At 44.8% G+C, this 21,103-nt stretch overlaps 1 protein-coding gene across 8 annotated transcripts in view; it reads left to right on the top strand.

Annotated features, from left to right (window-relative positions):
• The window catches only part of ADGRB1 (adhesion G protein-coupled receptor B1), a 390,585-nt gene that overhangs the window by 348,547 nt on the left and 20,935 nt on the right, over nucleotides 1-21,103 (top strand). For 4 of the 8 annotated variants that reach the window (XM_083621822.1, XM_083621821.1, XM_083621828.1 and 1 more), the window contains exons 25-28: nucleotides 2,185-2,283; nucleotides 13,280-13,451; nucleotides 16,023-16,118; nucleotides 19,600-19,654. In XM_083621822.1, coding sequence (XP_083477948.1) covers nucleotides 2,185-2,283; nucleotides 13,280-13,451; nucleotides 16,023-16,118; nucleotides 19,600-19,654 — 422 coding nt within the window. The remainder of the gene's footprint in view (nucleotides 1-2,184; nucleotides 2,284-13,279; nucleotides 13,452-16,022; nucleotides 16,119-19,599; nucleotides 19,655-21,103) is intronic. The other 4 variants (XM_083621827.1, XM_083621826.1, XM_083621823.1 and 1 more) reach the window with 3 other exon arrangements.

Raw genomic sequence — 21,103 nt, forward strand, 5'->3', positions numbered from 1 at the left:
AATATCCAAAATGGCATCTAGCGAAAAAAAGAAGAGGGCTTTTTATTTCTTTATTTGATTCCATTTCTGAATCACTTCCCGTAAAATATCTCAAAGCAATTTTCACAGATTAAAAACCGTTCTGCACGAGTGGGGGAGGGGAGTTTGGATTTGATATCCCGCTTTATCACTTCCCGAAGGAGTCTCAAAGCGGCTCACATTCTCCTTTCCTTTCCTCCCCCACAACAAACACTCTGTGAGGTGAGTGGGGCTGAGAGACTTCAAAGAAGTGTGACTAGCCCAAGGTCACCCAGCAGCTGCATGTGGAGGAGCGGAGACGTGAACCCGGTTCCCCAGATTATGAGTCTATCGCTCTTAATCACTACACCACACTGGCTCACTGGGTAGACTCCATACATGCAAACAACTGAAAACAATTTTATATGTAAAAAAAACACCCCAGCTCCAGGAGAGATACAAGATATAGAAATATAGAAATACAGTGGTACTTCGGGTTAAGTACTTAATTCGTTCCGGAGGTCCGTACTTAACCTGAAACTGTTCTTAACCTGAAGCACCACTTTAGCTAATGAGGCCTCCTGCTGCTGCTGCCGCCAGAGCACGATTTCTGTTCTCATCCTGAAGCAAAGTTCTTAACCTGAAGCACTATTTCTGGGTTAGCGGAGTCTGTAACCTGAAGCGTATGTAACCCGAGGTACCACTGTACAGAAATATAGAAATATGCATATCAATTTATGGAGGAAAGAAAGAAAGAAAGAAAGAAAGAAAGAAAGAAAGAAAGACATAGATCTGATTATGGCTGGATCAATGACATGTACTGAAGAAATGAACCTATGTTGCCAATTCTCGTAGCAGACCAGTATAAAGTAAACAGCACATAGGCGGCACACAAAACGCTACCAAACCATTCTACATTCTAAATCTTATATTAATAATTTATTCATTTATAGTAAATGAATAAATGCTTAAGTCAAGAAAGAACTTAGCATATGAAGTGTAAGTATTGATTTTGGATTATTAATATAAGATTTAGAACGTAGAATGGTTTGGTAGCATTTTGTGTGCCGCCTAAGTGCTGCTTACTTTATACGGATCAATGACATGAGCTGCATACCTGGATCCAGTGTGGTGTAGTGGTTAAGAGCAGTGGACTTGTAATCTGGTGAACTGGGTTCGCTTCCCCGCTCCTCCACATGCAGCTGCTGGGTGACCTTGGGCTAGTCACACTTCTCTGAAGTCTCTCAGCCTCATCACCTCACAGAGTGTTTGTTGTGGGGGAGGAAGGGAAAGGAGAATGTTAGCTGCTTTGTTAGACACCTTCAGGTAGTGATAAAGTGGGATATCAAATCCAAACTCTTCTTCTTCTTCTGGATGTCAGGTGTCACTGCAACTTACCAAAAGGAAGAGTGCAAGGGGTGAGCCACGGAGAAGTCAGTGCGGTGCAGATGGAACGGCAGAAACGTTGCATTGGTTCTGCTGCTGCAACCGCACCGCACAGAACTCGCAGCCCCTCGCCTCCCTCTCAGTAAGACACTCAGCCTTAGAAAGCCAGGCATACACACACACACACACCCAAAGCCCTTCCAACCACAGCCGCAGCTGCCTTCTCAGAAATCTCCGACATTTCAGAAAGGGAGCAGAACGGGGTAAAGAGAAACAGTGACTTTTCTTAGCTATGCAAGCTACACAGTAGAAATTATCATTATTATTATATAATAATAATATACTGCCCTATACACAGAAAATCACAGAAATTGTGGGTAGCAGTGGGATATTAACAGCCACTCTGTGGCTGGTCAGCCTTTTCCAACACAGTTCTATCTAACCCCAGTGGCTTTGACCTTTTGGGGGGCGGGTGGGGTGGGGTGGGATTTGGGCTGTTGCTTGTGGCTTTCCGCACCTGGAATGACATAGATGAGAGTTTTAACCCTTCCCTTTCCGTTATTTGGTTTATTTCTCTATCTCTCTCTCAAGCTATGGGTGTCGTCGGTCGGGATTTCCTTTTGATCTGTTAATTTATTTATTTTTGTCCCCCCCCCCTTTATGGGTTTAAATATTCCCACCCACCCACCACCCGTCCTCCTGTCCTTCCTTCCTCCCTTTTCCTTTTATTTTTTTGGTTTTGTTTGTGTTTTCACGAGCAAAGTGTTTTGTTTCGTTTCAGTCTTTTAATTTTAATTGCAGTCAGATGGCAGTGCCTCTTTACGGCATCACGCTCAAATGTTCCAAGTGTGGAGTACTATCTTCTGCTGACGTTTCCGCCACAGCCACCAGTAACGCCATGTTAGTTCCTCTAATTTCAACTTCTTTTCTTTCTCCTTTTTTTAATTAAAAAAAATATTATTATTTTCTACCCCCCTCGACCCTTTTGGTTACGAGTCTCCTCCTTCTTGCTCTCGCTCTCGCTCTCTCTTTCTCTTTTCCGCACCCTGGTTTGATTTCTTATACCTGCCTGGCTCTTCTGTCTCCTTTATTCTCTCCTTGGACCATATTAGGAACCTAGGAAGCTCCTTTATACTGAATCAGTCCATCTACCTCAGGATCATGCCCACTGACTGGTAGTGGCTCTTCAGGGTTTCAGTCAAGAGTCTCTCCCAGCCCTACCTGGGAATGCCAACATGTATTGAACCTGCGACCTTCTGCATGCTCTACCACTGAGCTGTGGACCTTCCCCAAAACTATAGAAACCCCCTTTTTTAAAAAAAGAGGTGCACCCATTATCCAAGAGGAAGCGTCTGAATACAAACAGCTCCTTAGAACCCGTTGAAGACTTGGACTGATGGGTCTTCATCGATTTCAGTCAGGATAGAAACCCACAAACGTGGGGCCAACGCCAAAGTAGCCTTGTTCCTTGTGTTCGATCCATCTGCCCACACCAACGTGGCAGCTGCATTTTCTACTAGTCGCAGTTTGGGAAGCATCCTCAAAGGCTGCAGTATAGTAGTCCTTCCATGAAGTGGCTCCTGGATGGCCCATCAACCTCTGTGTCCAGAATTCTCTCATCCTGCACAGCAAACTTGGGAAGCTATGTCAGTATAGGTCTACTCTCGTTTGCCTTGCAGGTCTTTTCAGGCCTTGCTGGTGCTTCATTACCTACTTAGATGTGAAGCTGGGAGCTTTCCTCAATTCATGTTCCTACCTCGTTTACAGTGGCCCTCACAATGTCACTACAGCTTCCACCATCCCTGACAATTGGCCATGCTAGCTGAAGCTGAAGGGATTTGGAGTCCAGCAACATCGAGAGGGCCACGGTTCCCCATCCCTGTATTAGCACCTGGCTTGCAGAGATCTACTGCCCCTGATAATGGAAGCTCCATTTAGCTGTCAGAGCTAACAGTCACTGATTGGCAGTGCTAGGCCTAATTGTAGAAATGGGGATGATATACCTGGACTGCAGCATCCATCACCCCTGACCATCGGTCCTGCTGGCCAGGACTGAAGGGGGTTGGAATCTGGAGGACTTGGGGTTGAGATAGCTGACCCATAGGGTGCTATGATTCTGTGATCACAGTTTCCCCACCTGTGAATGATGCTGCAATGTTGCAGCCATGAACTTTCAATTCAGTTTGGGGGGTGGCAGAAAACGAGTCTCCAATACTAAGGTTGATCTTCTGTAGGAACCGATTAATTTGCAGGTGCCGGGCTTATGACTTGTGGCAAGGAAGTGAAAATGACAGTTAAAAAAATAGAAGGGAAACTCCATCAATTCCCCACTGCAACTGGTCAGCCCACTTCTTCAAAGCCCTTGCAGAAGTGATGTCGAAATGGACCTTTAATCCATCCTTGGATTGAAGGTCCTTTATTCCACCCTTAGATTGAAGGCTGCCTTAAAGCATCTCCTCCTCCCGTTGTCCTATTTGACAGAAAATTGTTCTCTGTGGCTGCCCCATAGAATTCCTCTGCTGTCTTCTGCATGCCATTCACATTCCAGTATCCTAAATTAAGCTTGTTAATTAATCTTGGCTTGCATCATTTCAGCATATGATGTTGGCAGTCTAAGGCAGCAATGGGCAGACTTTTGCCTTGTAAGAACTGCTTTATTTGTTTTTAGTTTTTCCAGCTAGAACCAGGTGCAAAATACTATCTCAGGAGGGAAGGAATGTTTTATGTAAGAAGGGCAGGGAATTTATGCGCACATGCTCAACCCAGGACAAAAATCCGCTTCTGGGATTTCTCCCAAGTGTTTATTTGTTCCAGGATAGGAACCTTTCAGACATTCCTATCATTAGGCTCTTGGGGATCAAAAAGTCCTGCTGTTGTACTGCAAATGGCCAATATATCTATTAGTACTAATCAGTGCTTTTTTCTGGGGGAACGTAGGGGGACGCATACCCCTAAACATTTTGTGATTCTAAGTTTGGTCTCAGGGGCAGTAGTTCAATATGAGTAGGAAAATGAGAGTACCCCTAAACATTTATTTATGGGGAAAAAGCACTGATACTAATTGTAGTATATACCGCTTACTTGTAGCAAAGTGGCTTCTAAAATTGCATAAGTATAACCATGCATATCAGTTGATCCTGACTGCCCTTCTGTTGTGGGGTGTAGAAGTTTAGTTCATTTTTCAATTAAAGGTGGACCGCAGTTACCAAAACAATACACAAGCCAAAATGCTTTTATCCGCCAAAATCTTACTTCTCTGAATTTTCTATGCTGTTCTCCAGCCAAGGAATGTGTACCCCACAAAACTGCACACACTAAAGTAAAAGCATGCATAAAAATGCGTATAGTTGTGACAATAACATAGAAACATGCATTACGATAGGAGAAAATGCTTAACCAAAACCTGCATGTTGGGCAAAATTAAAGACACAAAAGTTTGTATGAGGAGAAATTCAACCTAAAATACTAGTAATTTTTCCACAGGAGTTTCCCTTTCTTTGTTTTTAAAACAAGTTGGGTGTGTAACTCAACTTAAGATTGGAACAATGTGAAACTGAGAAAAACCAGAATTGATCGATTTACCCAGCCCTATTTAGTGTAGGGGTGAAGCTTTTTAGATGTTGCTATTGTTAGATGATAGGGGATCAAAAACCATTTACAATCTCCTGCAGATCACTCAGAGATCTGCAGGTAGATCCTAATCTACCTCCTGCCTACCCACATTCTAAAGACTGCTCCATTTTTTGTGTGGATTTTTCCAAAAGATTGCATTATAAAAATGCATGGAAATTGTATGCATTTTGTACACACTCTTCCCATAAATATGTATTTCTTCAATGCATTTTGATTCTTTTCAGTGCAGCCCCTCCCCCCTCACACCAATAATGTGCATTTAGTATGCATTTTAGACATAACAGATGTATTTATGCATGCTCTTGGGGGGAGTAAAACTGCAAAATAAAATCTGGGCAAGTGCCCTGGAAGTGGCCAGCTGTTGCAATCTGATCTGCAAGCAAATTTGGAGGTGTCAAATTGGGTCGGTCCACTGTCCAAATAGCAAATGATTTCACACGTCATATCCAGAACAGTCACGTGTTTATTTTGCACACGGATACCAAGGCAAGGGTTAAAAATATACCATCATAAAGAGCCTTGATACTAAATCTCTAAGGAATTCAATCTAGCAATGTCAGTGAGCCTTATAATTACCACGGTTCACGATGCACATTTGGCGCTCGTTTTGTGCCCCATTATTCAATGCAAATTACTATGTTTGCATGTATTTGCATATATCTGCTTCTGCTAATCGTGGCAGGGCGGAGAGGAGCAACTCTAAAAGCCTCTGAAAATGGCTGTACTAGCTGATCAAGAATAACTTTATGACAGTAAGAGCTGTTTGACAGTGGAACTCTCCTTCACTGGAGGTTTCTAAGAAGAGGTTGGTTGGCCATCTATCATGGATGCTTTAGCTGAGATTCCTGCATTGCAGAGGGTTGGATGAGATGATCCCTTCCAACTCTATGATTCCAACTCTATGCTTTTAATGAAGGTGCTAGAGCAGTCTTCATCAACCTGGAGCCCTCTAGCTGTTTGGACAACAAAGCCCATCACAGAATTGTAGAGTTGGAATGCACCCAAGGATCATCTAGTCCAACCCCCTGAATAATAATAATAATTTATTATTTATACCCCGCCCATCTGGCTGGGTTTCCCCAGCCACTCTGGGCGGCTTTCAACAGAATATTAAAATACAATAACCTATTAAACATAATAATAATAATAATAATAATAATAATAATAATAATAATAATAATAATATTTTTTTATTTATACCCCGCCCTCCCCAGCCAAGGCCGGGCTCAGAGCGGCTTACAAGCAATAATAAAAACAAGATGAATGGTTACAACTTAAAAACAAAAATAAAATACAACATTAAAATAATGGAACATTAAAATATTAAAATGTAGCCTCATCGCAGGAGGAGAAGGAAAAGAAAAAAGAAAGAGAGGGAGGGAGGGAATCAAATTGGCTACAGGCCCTGCGGAAAGAAATCAGATCCTGCAGGGCCCTGGTCTCATGAGGCAGGGCGTTCCACCAGGCCGGAGCCAGTGTTGAAAAGGCCCTGGCTCTGGTTGAAGCCAATCTAACTTCCTTAGGGCCCGGGACCTCTAGGGTGTTGCTATATGTGGACCTTGAGGCTCTCCGTGGGGCATACCAGGAGAGGCAGTCCCGTAGGTACGAGGGTCCTAGGCCGTGAAGGGCTTTAAAGGTCAAAAGCAGCACCTTAAATCTGACCCTGTACTCCACCGGGAGCCAGTGCAGCTTGAAAAGCACTGGGTGAATATGCTCCCATGGCAGAGACCCCGTGAGGAGCCTCGCTGCAGCATTCTGTACCCGCTGGAGTTTCTGGGACAGCTTCAAGGGCAGCCCCGCGTAGAGCGAATTACAGTAGTCAAGCCTGGAGATGACCGTCGCATGGATCACTGTGGCTAGGTCGGGGCGGGAAAGGTAAGGGACCAACTGCTTGATGCGGCGAAGGTGGAAAAATGTTGCCTTGGCTGTTGCTGTAACTTGCGCCTCCATGGGAAGGGAGGCATCAAGGATTACACCCAAACTCTTAACGGAAGGCAATGGCACTAATTGGGTCCCCGCAAGAGAAGGGAGTTGGTCCCTCATCCCCATGCCATCCCGACCTAGCCATAGGACCTCTGTCTTCGAAGGATTTAGTTTCAATCGGCTCCCACGAAACCATCCAGCCACAGCTTCCAAGCATCTGGTCAGTGTGTTCCGGGCCAAGTCGGTGTGGCCATCCATCAGCAGATAGAGCTGAGTGTCATCAGCATATTGGTGACAGCCCAGCCCAAAGCTCCGGATAATCTGGGCAAGGGGGTGCATAAAGATGTTAAAAAGCATCGGGGAGAGAATTGCGCCCTGCGGCACTCCACACACCAAGGAGTGGTGCGACGACATTTCCCTCCCTAGTGCCACCCTCTGTCCTCAACCAGAGATAAAAGAGCACAACCAGTTACAGGCTATACCCTGTATCCCCACGTCTGCGAGGCGGTGCTCCAGAAGATCATGATCGACCATGTCAAAGGCTGCTGGCAAATCTAAAAGGATCAGCAGTCCTGACTCGCCTCGATCCAGTTGCCTACGGAGATCATCTGTTAGGGCAACCAGAGCCGTCTCCGTCCCAAAACCAGGACGGAAACCGGGCTGAAATGGATCTAATGCCGATGTTTCCTCCAGAAACCTACCAAGCTGTTCAGCAACCGCTCTCTCAATTACCTTACCCAGGTATGGAAGATTTGAAACTGGGCGGTAATTGGATAGGTCTAAGGGATCTAATGAAGTTTTCTTTAAGAGTGGACACACCACTGCTTTCTTCAGTTCCCCTGGGAATGTCCCCGTGTCAAGGGACAAATTGATAATTTCAACCAGGGTTAAAATTAAAATTAAAAAGTTAAAATTAAAATTAAAATTAAAAGCTTCCCTAAACAGGGCTGCCTTCAGATGTCTTCTAAAAGTCTGGTAGTTGTTCTTCTCTTTGAAATCTGGTGGGAGGGCGTTCCACAGGGTGGGTGCCACTACCGAGAAGGCCCTCTGCCTGGTTCCCTGTAACCTCACTTCTCAGAGGGAGGGAACCGCCAGAAGGCCCTCGGCACTGGACCTCTGTGTCCAGGCTGGATGATGGGGTTGGAGACGCTCCTTCAGGTCTACTGGGCCAAGGCTGTTTAGGGCTTTAAAGGTCAGCACCAACACTTTGAATTGTGCTCGGAAATCTACTGGGAGCCAGTGTAGGTCTTTCAAGACTGGTGTTATGTGGTCTCGGCGGCCGCTCCCAGTCACCAGTCTAGCTGCCGCATTCTGGATTAGTTGTAGTTTCCGGGTCACCTTCAAAGGTAGTCCCACGTAGAGCGCATGGCTGTAGTCCAAGCGGGAGATAACTAGAGCATGCACCACTCTGGCAAGACAGTCTGCAGGCAGATAGGGTCTCAGCCTACGTACCAGATGGAGCTGGTAAACAGCTACCCTGGACACAGAATTGACCTGAAATGCAGGAATCGCAGCTAAAGAATCCCTGACAGATGGCCACCCAACCCCTTAAAATCCCCCAAGGAAGGAGCGTCCACAACCTCCCGAGGGAGTCTGTCCCACTGTCAAACAGATCTTGCTGTCAGACAGTTATTCCTAATGTTTAGTGGAATCTCCTTTCTGGTAATTTGAATCCATCAGTTCAGGTCCTACCCTCTGGAGCAGCAGAATAGAAGCTCACTCCTGAGTTATGTAGCTCAAAGCAGCTGGAGAAAGCCAAGTTGAAGATGGCTGGGCTAGGTATTAAGGAAGCAGGGCAAGGGATAGAAAAGAAAAGAGAATGAGGAGTAACTGCAGACATTTTTCTTGTGTTGGGCTTAAGAAGAGGTTGAGATGGAGGGAGACCACCTGGAACAGAGGCCTGAAGTGCAGTTTTTGTGCTCTTCCATATCCCTCACCCAAATCTACCCCGGATGTTCTGCTGGCATCTTCTAGCTACTCACAGAACTCCCGTCCTACCCGAAATCTGCTTTGCTTCGCTCTCACAGACACTGTCCTCCTTCATCTCAAAGACATACAGCATTTTGGAGGAAGGGTGGTGGGAAGTTATCTTTGATCCCTCCTCTCTGTAGAAGAAAAGCAAACCTCCAGCTGTGGTTGGGGTAAAGGTTTGTCCAAGACCCTGTTGATTAAGACAAGGTGATTGGGATTAAGACAAGACCTCCACCAGCCAGGCCTTCTTCTCAGCTGATCAATACGGTGTTCTACCTATATGCTGTTATAGGAATGACCAGGTTTTTGCAACCTGGTTGAAATATACTCGGAGTCGAGTGTGGATTTCATGCTCTTTATTCAGCTCATAGTAGTGAGGAATGGAAGTTCCCCCAAAATGTCTGCTTTATATACATTATTTACACAATGGGCCCCACATGATTGGCTATTTCTGGGATTCTCCTGTAGGCCAATCAGGTTGCGGAATCACTTCCACCTGGAGTTGGATTGGGTGGCTCCTGTGAACCAATCAGCCAGCTGCATTCTGGATCCTGTTGTTCTAGGACCAATCAGACTGCTGCATTCTGAATCCTATTGTTCTAGGACCAATCAGACTGCTGCATTCTGAATCCTATTGTGGTTAATAAGAAACCATAAGAAATTAGCTTTGCAGGGAAACCCCCCCAGTAAAACAGCCTTGCTGTTCAAAAACCTGAAACATCCCACATTTCCTTCACCCTTTCGCCTCTTCTCCTGCCTTCATGCTGACTTCCCTTTTTTTCCACTCTAAGGGAGCCATGGCCTAAAGATAGAAACAGATAGTCCTATTACAATCCAAGACCCTTGAAGATCCCAGAGACATACATTCTGCTTCTACCTTGCCTTCCTCTTCTCACATCTCTTTCTCCAATCCTGCTGCTGGTTCCTGTTTGGCACATGAAACACTTGCCTTTCTTCTTCTCGCTGCTCCCTGTGACTCTTTCATAGAGCATCCTAAGCTTCTCCTTGCTGGACCTTCCTCCCTGCCTTACCCTTGCCCTACCTCCAGGAGACCTCTTCTTCATGCACCCATCTTTCTTCATACTGCTCAACTCACCTTTCTCCTTCAAACCTGCTCCCTGCAGCTCCCGGCTTCAGCATCCCCTAAAATTTCCTCACATCGCTCTCCTGGCAATCTCTCTTCAACCAGGTTCTCCTTCCTTCCTTTCTGTCCCACGTAAGCTCATTGCCTACCTGTTCCTTTGGAATCTCCCATTTCCATGCCACCTTCAGCTCTTGCATGTGTACCCTTGATATCTGAGAATTAACAACCCCCAAAGATTGGGGAGATTCCTCCTGATCCCCTTCCTGGCTTCCTATTATGAAGGTGTTTGGGGGGAAAACCTGTTGCTTTAATTCTGGAAGGGCACCTTTGACTATCCGTTTGCACAAAATCTGAGCATGTGAATTTGTAGCAGACAGACTCATAGGAACACTGAAACATAGAAATCTACCCTGTACAGAGTTGGATCTTTGATCCATCTAGCTACAGCCCTCCCCATGTTAGGGTCCTCAATGTTACCCATTGCTAGAACTAGCAGAAACTGCAAGTGCTTCCAGGAAGTGAGGAAGAGGACCTAAGGCTGGGTTTGGTACATCTCCTAGTGGAAAAGTCTCATCAAGACTCAAGATTCCCTTTTGCAATGGATGGCTCAGGGATAAGCAAATGGCTCCTAATTACTGCAAATGCAGAATCCCAACAACTGATCTCTTAGAGAAATGATGGACAAATTGACTCTCTTCTTCCTTGCATGGAATATTACCTGTGCTAGTGTCTCATTGATCTCTCTCCGTCTCCCCGCCCCTGTTCCATGTGTTGTTTCTGTTCACTTTTTTTGGATTGGGCTGGGTTCTGTTCTTCCCAACCTGTGCATGTCCCTAAGTCCTTTTTATTAACTTTCAAGTTGCAAAAGGGTGCCTTTGTTGGGATGTCCTGCTAGCCAATGTCATATGTTTGAGGTGAGGAGCACACCTGAAAAGAGGAGGTGGATGGTGGAGTTTTTGGGGCCTAGGGTATGGTTTTGTTTTGTTTTTTTAACAGATTTATGGCTCAGTTTGAAAACTATTCCTTTCTTTAATCAAATCCCGCTCTGCCAGTTCAAAGAGAATCCCACGCCCCCTTTTGAACTCTTTGCTCATGTGAGTATTATCAAAGTAAGACTTTCCCCAAGGTTAAATATCCAAGTTGCCTCCGGTTACCATTGAGGGGAAAAATACTCAGTGAGCGTCTTCTTCTCACCATATGCTATAGAAATAGGCTGTTTAATTTGTTCATGCAAAGTTAGACAAGATTATAAGTTGATACCAGGTAAGGGGGAAATATGTTTCTAGAAGAAGAGGCTAAGAACCAGTTATGAACTGGCCTTGATTTCACCCAAGTGTCTATTATATGACATGAAATGAAATAGATGAATACTCAGAGAAGACCCAGCTACAACAGGAACACACAAAGCTGCTTTTGGTCCATTTAACCCAGCATTGCCTACACTGACTGGCAGAAGCTCTCCAGGATTTCAAATAGGGAGTCTTTCCAAACCCTACCTGGAGATGGCGGGGATTGAACCTGGAACCTTTTGCTTGCAAGGCCGATACTCTACCACTGAGCTATGACCCTCCCCAGCTGATGTTGCCTTATTCCACATGTACCCGGCTTGAAATATTTGCCCCCACATCTTCTGCAAACAGGCTTATGTTGCACTGTCACATAAGTAGACCTCTCTCTCTCTCTCTCTCTCTCTCTCTCTCATGTAGTTGTTTTTGCAAATTGGGGCTGGTTCAAAAAGGGGGAATCAACTCCAAAAATATCACAGGATTTTTTGGGCTTCTTGTGAATAAAGACCTGTTTTGTGGAAAGATCTAAAAATAATGGATTGCATGGAACATCATGGAACATGGATTGCATAGCACATCTTAAAAAACCCAGTACACATGAGGCAAGCCTGGATTCATCATTGCATTATTTTTTTACCTCCACCTTCTTCCACAAGCAGCTCAAGGTAGTGGATATGGTTCTCCACCTTTTCAGTTAAGCCCCATGACACCCCTGTGAGGTAGATTAGGCTGAGAGGCAGTAAGTGGTCCAAGGTCACCCAGTGAGCTTCATAGCCAAGTGGAAATTTGAATTCCGGTCTCCCAGGTAGGACCTAGTCCAACACTCTAACCACTATGTCACACTGCCTTTCTTGAGCTTGGGCACAGAGTACTCATTTAGCAATTCATGCAACCTCTCCAAAATGAATTGCAGGGACCAAAATGTTTTGTATTGGACTGTCCTCTTGTCCGTTTGAAATATGAAGCTCAAGATTGGTCCACTTTGGCAGTCTTGAATTGTATTACTTTGTGTGACTGCCCCTTGGGCAACAGAGAAATGCTTTATGCGTCATTGAAAGAAACTAGCAGTCATCGAATCTAGCTCTTGGTTAAACAGCTCATTAAGGTGTTCTCGATTCAGAATTTAACTAATCTAAGGCAAATCAGGTATAATTAAAGCAGGTTTTCTACTCTAAAGGAGTCTCCTCAGGATTCAGAAAGTGATTGCAAGAGCAAACAGGTAGTTTTCCTGGAAGCTCTGAGTGAGAGATCCAAAATCGAACAGCTGGGTAATACTTTTACTGGGGCCAACCAAGATATCAGAAAAGTGTGGAGAGCTTTTTTGTTCTCCATCAGGCAAGATGGAACGCAAAGCAGAGGATGAGGGGGTCAAGATGTGTCAAGCTACACCCCTAGGATTCTAGGATGAAGACACAACTACTTGTCATCCTCAAACCCTAGCCCATAGACTATACCTTAGGTGTGGAGTGTGTAGGTTACATTAGGGTAAGCATTAATATCATTATTATTACTATTATTATTATTAAATTTTCTATCCCACCTTTCCCTCCAAGGAGCTCAAGGTGGTATACATGGTTCTCCCACTCCTTATTTAACCCCCACGACACCCCTGTGAGGTACCTGGACTGAGAGAGGCAGTGCCCGGCCCAAGATCACCCAGTGAGTTTCATGGCCAAGTAAGAGGATACGAACGCTGATTTCACACTCTAACCACTACACCATGGTCCCACCTATTTTCTCAGTGTGCATCATTATTTTATGTTTACATATGGCTCCTTCCTTGGTCAGAAACCCTCTCAGCCCCTTTCCTCGGTTGACCAGAATGTCCCGTTGATAGCTCGGAAACCGTTCGGGACAGCCCTGCCTCTACCAGAAATTATTCCTCTGTCGCCCCTTGGGAAGCAGAGGTTTGCGGGATCCGCTCGCTTGAGCGGCTGCTGCGTCGCAACTGGAATGGCAAGGAAGGCTCAATGATGGTCTCTTCTCTTCCCTCTCGCAGGGCATCACTGTGGAGCTCCTGTGTGGTCCTACCTCTCCTCGCCCTCACCTGGATGTCAGCAGTGCTGGCCATCACAGACCGCCGGTCAGCCCTCTTCCAAATTCTTTTCGCAGTCTTCGACTCCTTGGAAGGCTTTGTCATTGTGATGGTCCACTGCATCCTGAGAAGAGAGGTGAGCATCTGAGCAGGCATAATAATCCTTTCATCGGGCCTGTAAGACAGAGCTATTCCACCTGGCTTTCAACTTGAACGTAGCCTGATCTTTTATTCCCCTTCCTTCCCTCCCTCTCCCCTTTTTATGAAGATTACCTGCTCTGGGATCCTACAGCTAATTCTCCCCTGGTCTCCCCGCTGGCTCAAATAGGACTAATTTAGCCAGCTAGCCCTGGTAATCATTAAGGTGGTTTATTGGATGGATTTTCCCTCAAACTGATTTTTGAATTCTGAATTTATTGTTATTCACATTTTATACTGTATTTTATGCTGTTTTTTGTTGCATTAATTAAGTGTTTTAAATTTGTTGTTAGCCGCCCTGAGCCCAGTTTTCTGAACCGGGAAGGGCAGGGTATAAATAAATAAATAAATAAATAAATAAAATAATAATAATAATAATAATAATAATAATAATAATAATAATAATTTATACCCTGCCCATCTGGTTGGGTTTTCCCAGCCAACAGAATAATAATAATAATAATAATAATAATAATAATAATAATGCCATAAAACATCAAACATTAAAAACTTCCCTAAACAGGGCTGCCTTCAGATGTCTTCTAAAAGTCAGATAGTTGTTTATCTCAACATCTGATGGGAGGGCATTCCACAGGGCGGGTGCCACCACCAAGAAAGCCCTCTGCCTAGTTCCCTTTCTCGCAGGCCCTTGGAGGTGGACCTCAGTGTCCTGGCTGAATGATGGCGACGTTCGTGGCGACGTTCTTTCAGGTATACTCGTTCAGCTCAGCCCAAACTCAAATCTTGCCTTGCTTGAGAAAAGACCATATCTTGCTTTGCACAATTACTGGATGAGATGGCATTGTCTCAGTCTCCTTTGATCTGTCTTTCTATATGGTTCCAATGAATGTAAAGCCCCAACTAGGGCCTGATTGGGCATTGGCAGGGCTTTTTTCAAGCTGGAACTCACTGGAACCGAGTTCCAGCACCTTCCATAATGGAGAGGTCAGGATGAGAGTGAATCTTCTCATCCCCGTTCCTCCATTGAATTTAGTTTCATATAAAGTGGACACTCGGGTTGCGAACGTGATCCATGCGGGAGGCATGTTCGCAACCTGTAGCATTCGCAACCTGTGTGTCTGCGCACGTGTGGGTCGCGCTTCTGCGCTTCTGTGCATGCACAAGGTGAGATTCAGCCCTTCTGCACATGCGCAAGGTGCAATTTAGCCCTTCTGCGCATGTGCAAACGCCAAAACCTGGAAGTAATCCGTTCCGGCACTTCCGGGTTCGGCGCAGTGCGCAACCCAAAATCGTGCAACCCGAAGTGTCTGTAACCCGAGGTATGACTGTATACCGAATGACTGTCATAGCACAAAAAAACATCAGGAGTCATTGCCTGGGTCCCAAGAACCCATGATTCAGTTTGTGTCATATTCGAACTCAGTTCTGGTCCCTCTCAGGTGGGCGCCATTTCCATTATAAGAGAACAAGGGAGATAGGCTATCTGTGGCTGTTAGCCATGATGGCTATGTTCTGCCTCCACAGTCAGAGGGGACATTGCTTAATAAAGATGGATGAATTGATAAATTCTAGTACCATTTCCTTTAAAAATCTGAGGGCCCATTCTCTTTCCGCCCTCATCCCGTTATTATCCCGTTGTTATAAGGACTCATTCTATAAATTTTATTTATTTATTTCACAACATGCATATACTGCCTAATTGCAATGAAACTTCTAAGCCAGCGTTCAGCAAAGTTTTTGTGGCTTGGGCCGGTTCGCAGTCCCGCAGATTCCGCAGTGGGCCAGAGTGTGTGTGAGTGCGCACCCATGCGCAAACGCTATTTCCGGTGCTCCTTCCGGCACTGAGGAGTTGTGCGCAGCTTCCCATTGGCTGCAGGAGCTTCCTGCAGCCAATGGGAAGCCAACTGGCATCGTGGCAGGCAGTCCCCACTCTGCTCCGCCCTGGTTTAGCACGGCGCATGTGAGTGTTAGGATTTTTATCTCACCAGCTGCGCAGAGAGCAGCACAATGGTTGTTTACATCATGTGAGTGTCTGAGAGTGTGAGACAGGAAGTCTCTGCTCAGTCTCAGTACTGTAGAAGTTGCTTTCGCTTCTGAGTGAAGTGTGCTCTTCTGTACTGCTGCTCAGAGAGAGCAGACACGCTGATGGAAGCTCTGTGTATAGACAATGTAAATAAAGTAGTTTAGAGCTACTGATTGTCTCTTTCTTCTGCAATGGGATGCCAAAATATGAGTGTGCTCCTCTCAGGAGGGAGGGGTCGCTTATTACTGGTCTCTCTGGACTGAGGAAGATTTACAGCCAGAGGGTGTCTTGGGAAGGTGGTGGCCTTCCCGGGCATTTTTCCAATAGTGAGCTGACTGAGGGGGTGGCTGGGGTCCTTGAGCGGGCAGCAGGGGTCCATGGGCCGGTCAATCGGGCCCCTCTAAGCAGATTCTGCTGGGTGTGCCTCTGTCCTGGTGCTGAAATGACTTACTGCTCCTCATTCCTTTTCTTTTGCTCCTTCTGACACTTTGATCCGATTCTCTCTCATGCCACGCATTTTCCCAGGTGCAGGATGCTGTGAAATGCCGAGTGGTGGACCGCCAGGAAGAAGGAAATGGAGATTCTGGGGGGTCGTTTCAGAACGGACATGCTCAGCTCATGGTAGGATAAAGTGCCTCTTGTTCCTCTGTTAAGGAATGAGGAAAATGCAGTTTTTCTCTTCTGTAGTGAAGTTACAGGGAACCAGGCAGAGGGCCTTCTTGGTAGTGGCACCCATGCTGCAGAATGCCCTCCCATCAGATGTCAGGGAGTTAAATAGCAACTTCTAGAAGACATCTGAAGGCAGCCCAGTTTGGCAAAGTTATTATAATAATAATAATAATAATAATAATAATAATAATAATAATAATAATTTATTTATACCCCACCCATCTGGCTGGGTTTCCCCAGCCACTCTGGGCAGCTTCCAACCAAATATTAAAAGCAATACAGCACCAGACATTAAAAACTTCCCTAAACAGGGCTGCCTTCAGTTGTCTTTTAAAAGTAAAATAGTTGTTTATTGCCTTGACATCTGGTGGGAGGGTGTTCCACATGGCGGGTGCCACTACCGAGAAGGCCCTCTGTCTGGTTCCCTGTAACCTTACTTCTCACAGTGAGGGAACCGCCAGAAGGCCCTTGGTGGTGGACCTAAGTGTTCGGGCAGAACAATGGGGGTGGAGACACTCCTTCAGGTATACTGAACCGAGGCTGTTTAGGGCTTTAAAGTTTTTAATGTTTGACGTTTTACTATGCTTTTATATTTGTCTAAAGCCACCCAGGGGGGCTGGGACAACACAGTCAGGTGGGCAGAGTGCAAATAATAAAATTATTATTATTATTATTATTATTATTATTATTATTATTATTATTAGTGTGACAAGGGCGGTGCCACTTTCAAATTCATGGAGTCCCACGTTGACTCCACATGTCTGTGAGGTCACCTCCAGACAGCCTGTTTATTTTCCATTCATCCTCATTCGCTTGCACCAAGTTTCCCCATAGGTTAGATGATTAAATAATGCTTTATATATTTTATTTATGGAAATGTACTAGTTGCTTTATATTTTGAAAGATTAAAACAATATCACAGCTGTGCAGAAAGCCCTGCACCGGAGGTCAGTCCAATATGAAATTAGGTTTCAGGTATTATTAGTAGTATCCAAAGTTTTAAATGGCCTAGGATGAGGTTATCCGAAGGACCAACCTTGTCCCTTGTACACACAGGCCAGATCACTTGTGATCATCAGTAGGAACCCTCCTAACAGTCCCAGAGTTATCCCATATTAGTTTAAGTCTCTAGACGAACCTAGGATTTTAGCATAGTGGCAACAGTAACTTGGGACACTGTTCCTATGGGAATCAGACAGGCACCTATAATCCTGATGTCATCTGCTGAAAATGTACGTATTTCAACCAAGTGTTTTTAGAGAATGAATTGGATTCCGCGTTAGTCGTTTGTTCTGTATTTGGTGGCTTCTACAGTTTCATTGTACACCACCTTGATTCTTTTTTTTTAATAATAAAAATTATTTAATGAAAGAGAGGAATGAAATGAGGGGAAAATCAGCTCTTCTAGTCTCATAAATTATCAGGATGGATGCTTGGACTTGGGGGGGGGGGAATATCTCTTGATTTCCACAGAATATTCCACTTTTCTGCCCAGTTAGCTCTTGCACAGGCACAAAAAGCTCTCTTGAGAATTCATACTTGTAAGAACTTGTCTTGTGCTGAGTCAAACCATTGTTCCATTTTGCTCAGGCCTTTCTCCAATCACTAGCTTCAACTGAATGTGCATTGAATGTGCGTCTGGATTCAGATTCTGCTTTTCCGATCTGTTGCGTTAGACGGGATGCATATCTGAATGTGTCTCTGACCCGCCAACTGACTTGCAGAAGAGTCTCGGCATGCAGTTTTCTCCTCCAGCTGATATGTGCAAGAATATGCACAAGCTGCTACCAGCTTCCTTCCCCCACACATAATGATACAATAATCTTTATACGGTAATCTTTATTGTCATTGTCCCAGACAGAACAACGAAACTGAGAAAAACCTACATCACACATTCAAAAACCAACAAGCCTGCTATCCCAGCCATCCCAGCCTGGTTAGCCCCTAAAAACTCTGATACCCCATAATTAAATACAATATAGTCCCACAGAGACTATCTTACACTGCTTTTAAAACCAAAATTGCATTTGGATAGAAACTGTTTCTCAGGCGGCTAGTCCTAGTCTTTATAACCCTGTACCTTCTTCCAGAAGCTGAAAGAGATCATTTCCAGGGTGCGCACTATCCTGCGCTATCTCTGCAGCTTTCTTATGGCACCTGGAAGCATAGATTTGATCCAAGGTGGGAAGAGTGCACCCAATTATTCTCTCCGTGGTCTTTACAACCCTGGACAGCATTGTTTTTTTCCTGACCGTGCAGCTCCCAAACCACACACACAGACCATAAGTTAATACACTCTCCACAGTACAATTGTAAAATGCCATCAACAGGTCCTTTGAGAGATTGTTTTTCCAGAGGATTCTCAGATTCTCAGAAAGCAAATTAGACAGGATCAGACGTGAAGAAGGATTGGCATAATTGTCTCCATCTCTATAATATGTTGATTCCTGCCAAAGGCAGCATTCACCCAGCCTTTCCCCATTTCCCCAACATTTCTCTAACTCTTAATTTCCATATTATATTTGAGCTTTCATGCGACATAAAAGCCGCTTCCAGAAAATTAATGGAATATAGTGCATGTTTGGTGCTAATTTCTGTGTTAGGTGATTCCAGAAACTGCAGCTCACTTAGCCCAGTAACTATTATTATTATTATTATTATTATTATTATTATTATTATTATTATTATTATTAAAATGTATACACTACCCTTCATCCAAGGATCACAGGGAGGTTGACAATATAAAAACACAACAATACACACCACAGTAACAAACAGAAACCCGTACCATTTAAAACAGATTGTTAAATTGGCCAAAGGCCTGGGAGAAGTTTCACTTTGCCAAAAGTTGGGAGACTTGTGTGTGAGTCTGACCCTCCACAAGACACACTGAAATCTGCCTTTTGTTCGACGTTCAAGAACCTGAAACAAAGAATCATTTCTGATTTAACGAAAGCTTCCCCGCCTAACTCAGTTGGAAATTGTCCGTTGACCAGGCTGATAACTCGGAATAGTTTCAGATACAGATCTAAATGAAAAATCGGGTTATGGTTACTCATTCAGACCATCATCTGCGCCCATCAAAGACTGGAGGGAATTGTGGGAGTGAATTGACAAAAAGCCATAGTTCCATAAGGCCACAGGTGCTGCAGTGTGAAAGGAACATTAGACAACGGGGCAGAAGTGGACAATGGCAAATTATAATCAGGAAGACAATATTGCCCGTGTCTGAAGGCACCTGAACACCTTCACTTCTCAATAACCCCCCTTTTGTCCACGCCAGGGTCTCGTTGTTGTGACTTTTTGCTTGCTAGTTCTGGAAATGGGCCAGAAATGCTGAATTTGAGGCCCTCTTTCCTCTGCCACCCCATAACCTCCCCCCTACCCTCTGCCTTGTTGACCACTGCCCCCTTCTGTTTTCTCTGTCTTCCAGACTGATTTCGAGAAAGACGTGGATATGGCTTGTAGATCAGGTGAGCACATCACAGGTGAGAAATCAACAAGTGACCTGGTTTGGGGATTGAGCTTGACCTTAATTTCCTTTTCTTTCTTACGATATATATCCTTGCTGTCTGTTCATGTCAAAAGTTGTGTTGTGTCTGGTCTGTGCGTCTGAGCTGCTCCCGGCCGTTCCTGCCCCTCAAGAGCTCCTGCCTCCTCCCATCTCCTGTAGCCTAACTCTCCTCCGCTGCCCTCCTATATGCTTGGGGCTTGGCTGAGGTCAACGGCAACCTCCATGGGGACAGGCTTTTGGAAGGGGTGTGGATAGAGGAAGAATAGACCTAGGCCCAAACTGGACACATTGGTGGAAGCCAGGCTGACTTAATCCCATGACTGCACCATTTGTATCTAGAGCCAGGATGGCATGGGAGGGTCTAATTGCGTGGCCAGTCCCCACCCCCAGTGAAAATAATGACACATGACACAATTATTAAGGTTAATGGGCTAAATAAGGCCACAACTTTATTGGTTACAGGTGACGAGCGGTATTGGCTTAGGCATTGGTCCTAACCAACTATATCTGACTCTAGATATGTTTCTGGAAAACATTTCAGAAAATGGGTTGAAGCAGGCAGTGACGAGTCTTGATCTGGGCTCCAATTTCTTTCTTTCTTTCTTTCTTTCTTTCTTTCTTTCTTTCTTTCTTTCTTTCTTTCCTTCCTTCCTTCCTTCCTTCCTTCCTTCCTTCCTTCCTTCCTTCCTTCCTTCTTTCTTTCTTTCTTTCTTATTTCATAAATTTTACACACTGCTTGATTGTGAAAAGGGGGGAGGGACCCTCAACATGGTTTTTAAAAAAGATAACAATAAAATTACCAATAAGGAAAAATAACAATGATTTAAAACAAGGGATCTGCTTATAACCAATCCAGGGGATCTGTAGCACCGTTCACAGAACGAAAACCACCATAACAGATATCAAAATTTTCCAAAGTACGGGGTCTGTGGCTTCGCTTTTGGGAAAAAAAATAGGGGATCCACACTAGTCAGCAAATTGGGAACCACTGATTTAAGACATTTGGAAAGTTAAAATAACAATAGGCTACAAGCAGGCTAAAACTCACATCGAATTTCCAAACATCTGGATAGGCTTGTGTAAATAAATATGTTTTTAGCAGGCACCAAAAAGAATACAACGAAGGCCCCTGCTTGATATCAATAGGCAGGCAGTTCCGAAGGTGCTCATGAGACCTGATCATCGTGCTAGAAACTCCACTCCTGATGACCCTAATCATATAAGAACTGGATGTTTAAATTAGGACATTTAGTGATTTTCAGGATCCTCGCATATTGCATTTCTTCCTCTAGACCTTCCCTGTTCTGGGAGAGATGATGGGTGAGCTTATTCCTCCAGCATCCTCTGTCTCCTCCGCTTCTCCTTTGCTCTTACCCACGTCCTTTGCGAATTGATCTCCCCAGCCCTGCACACTTGCCTGGGC

Source organism: Podarcis filfolensis, assembly GCF_964270895.1.
Source record: "Podarcis filfolensis genome assembly, chromosome: 7".
In the NCBI taxonomy this organism is placed as follows: Eukaryota; Metazoa; Chordata; class Lepidosauria; order Squamata; family Lacertidae; genus Podarcis; species Podarcis filfolensis.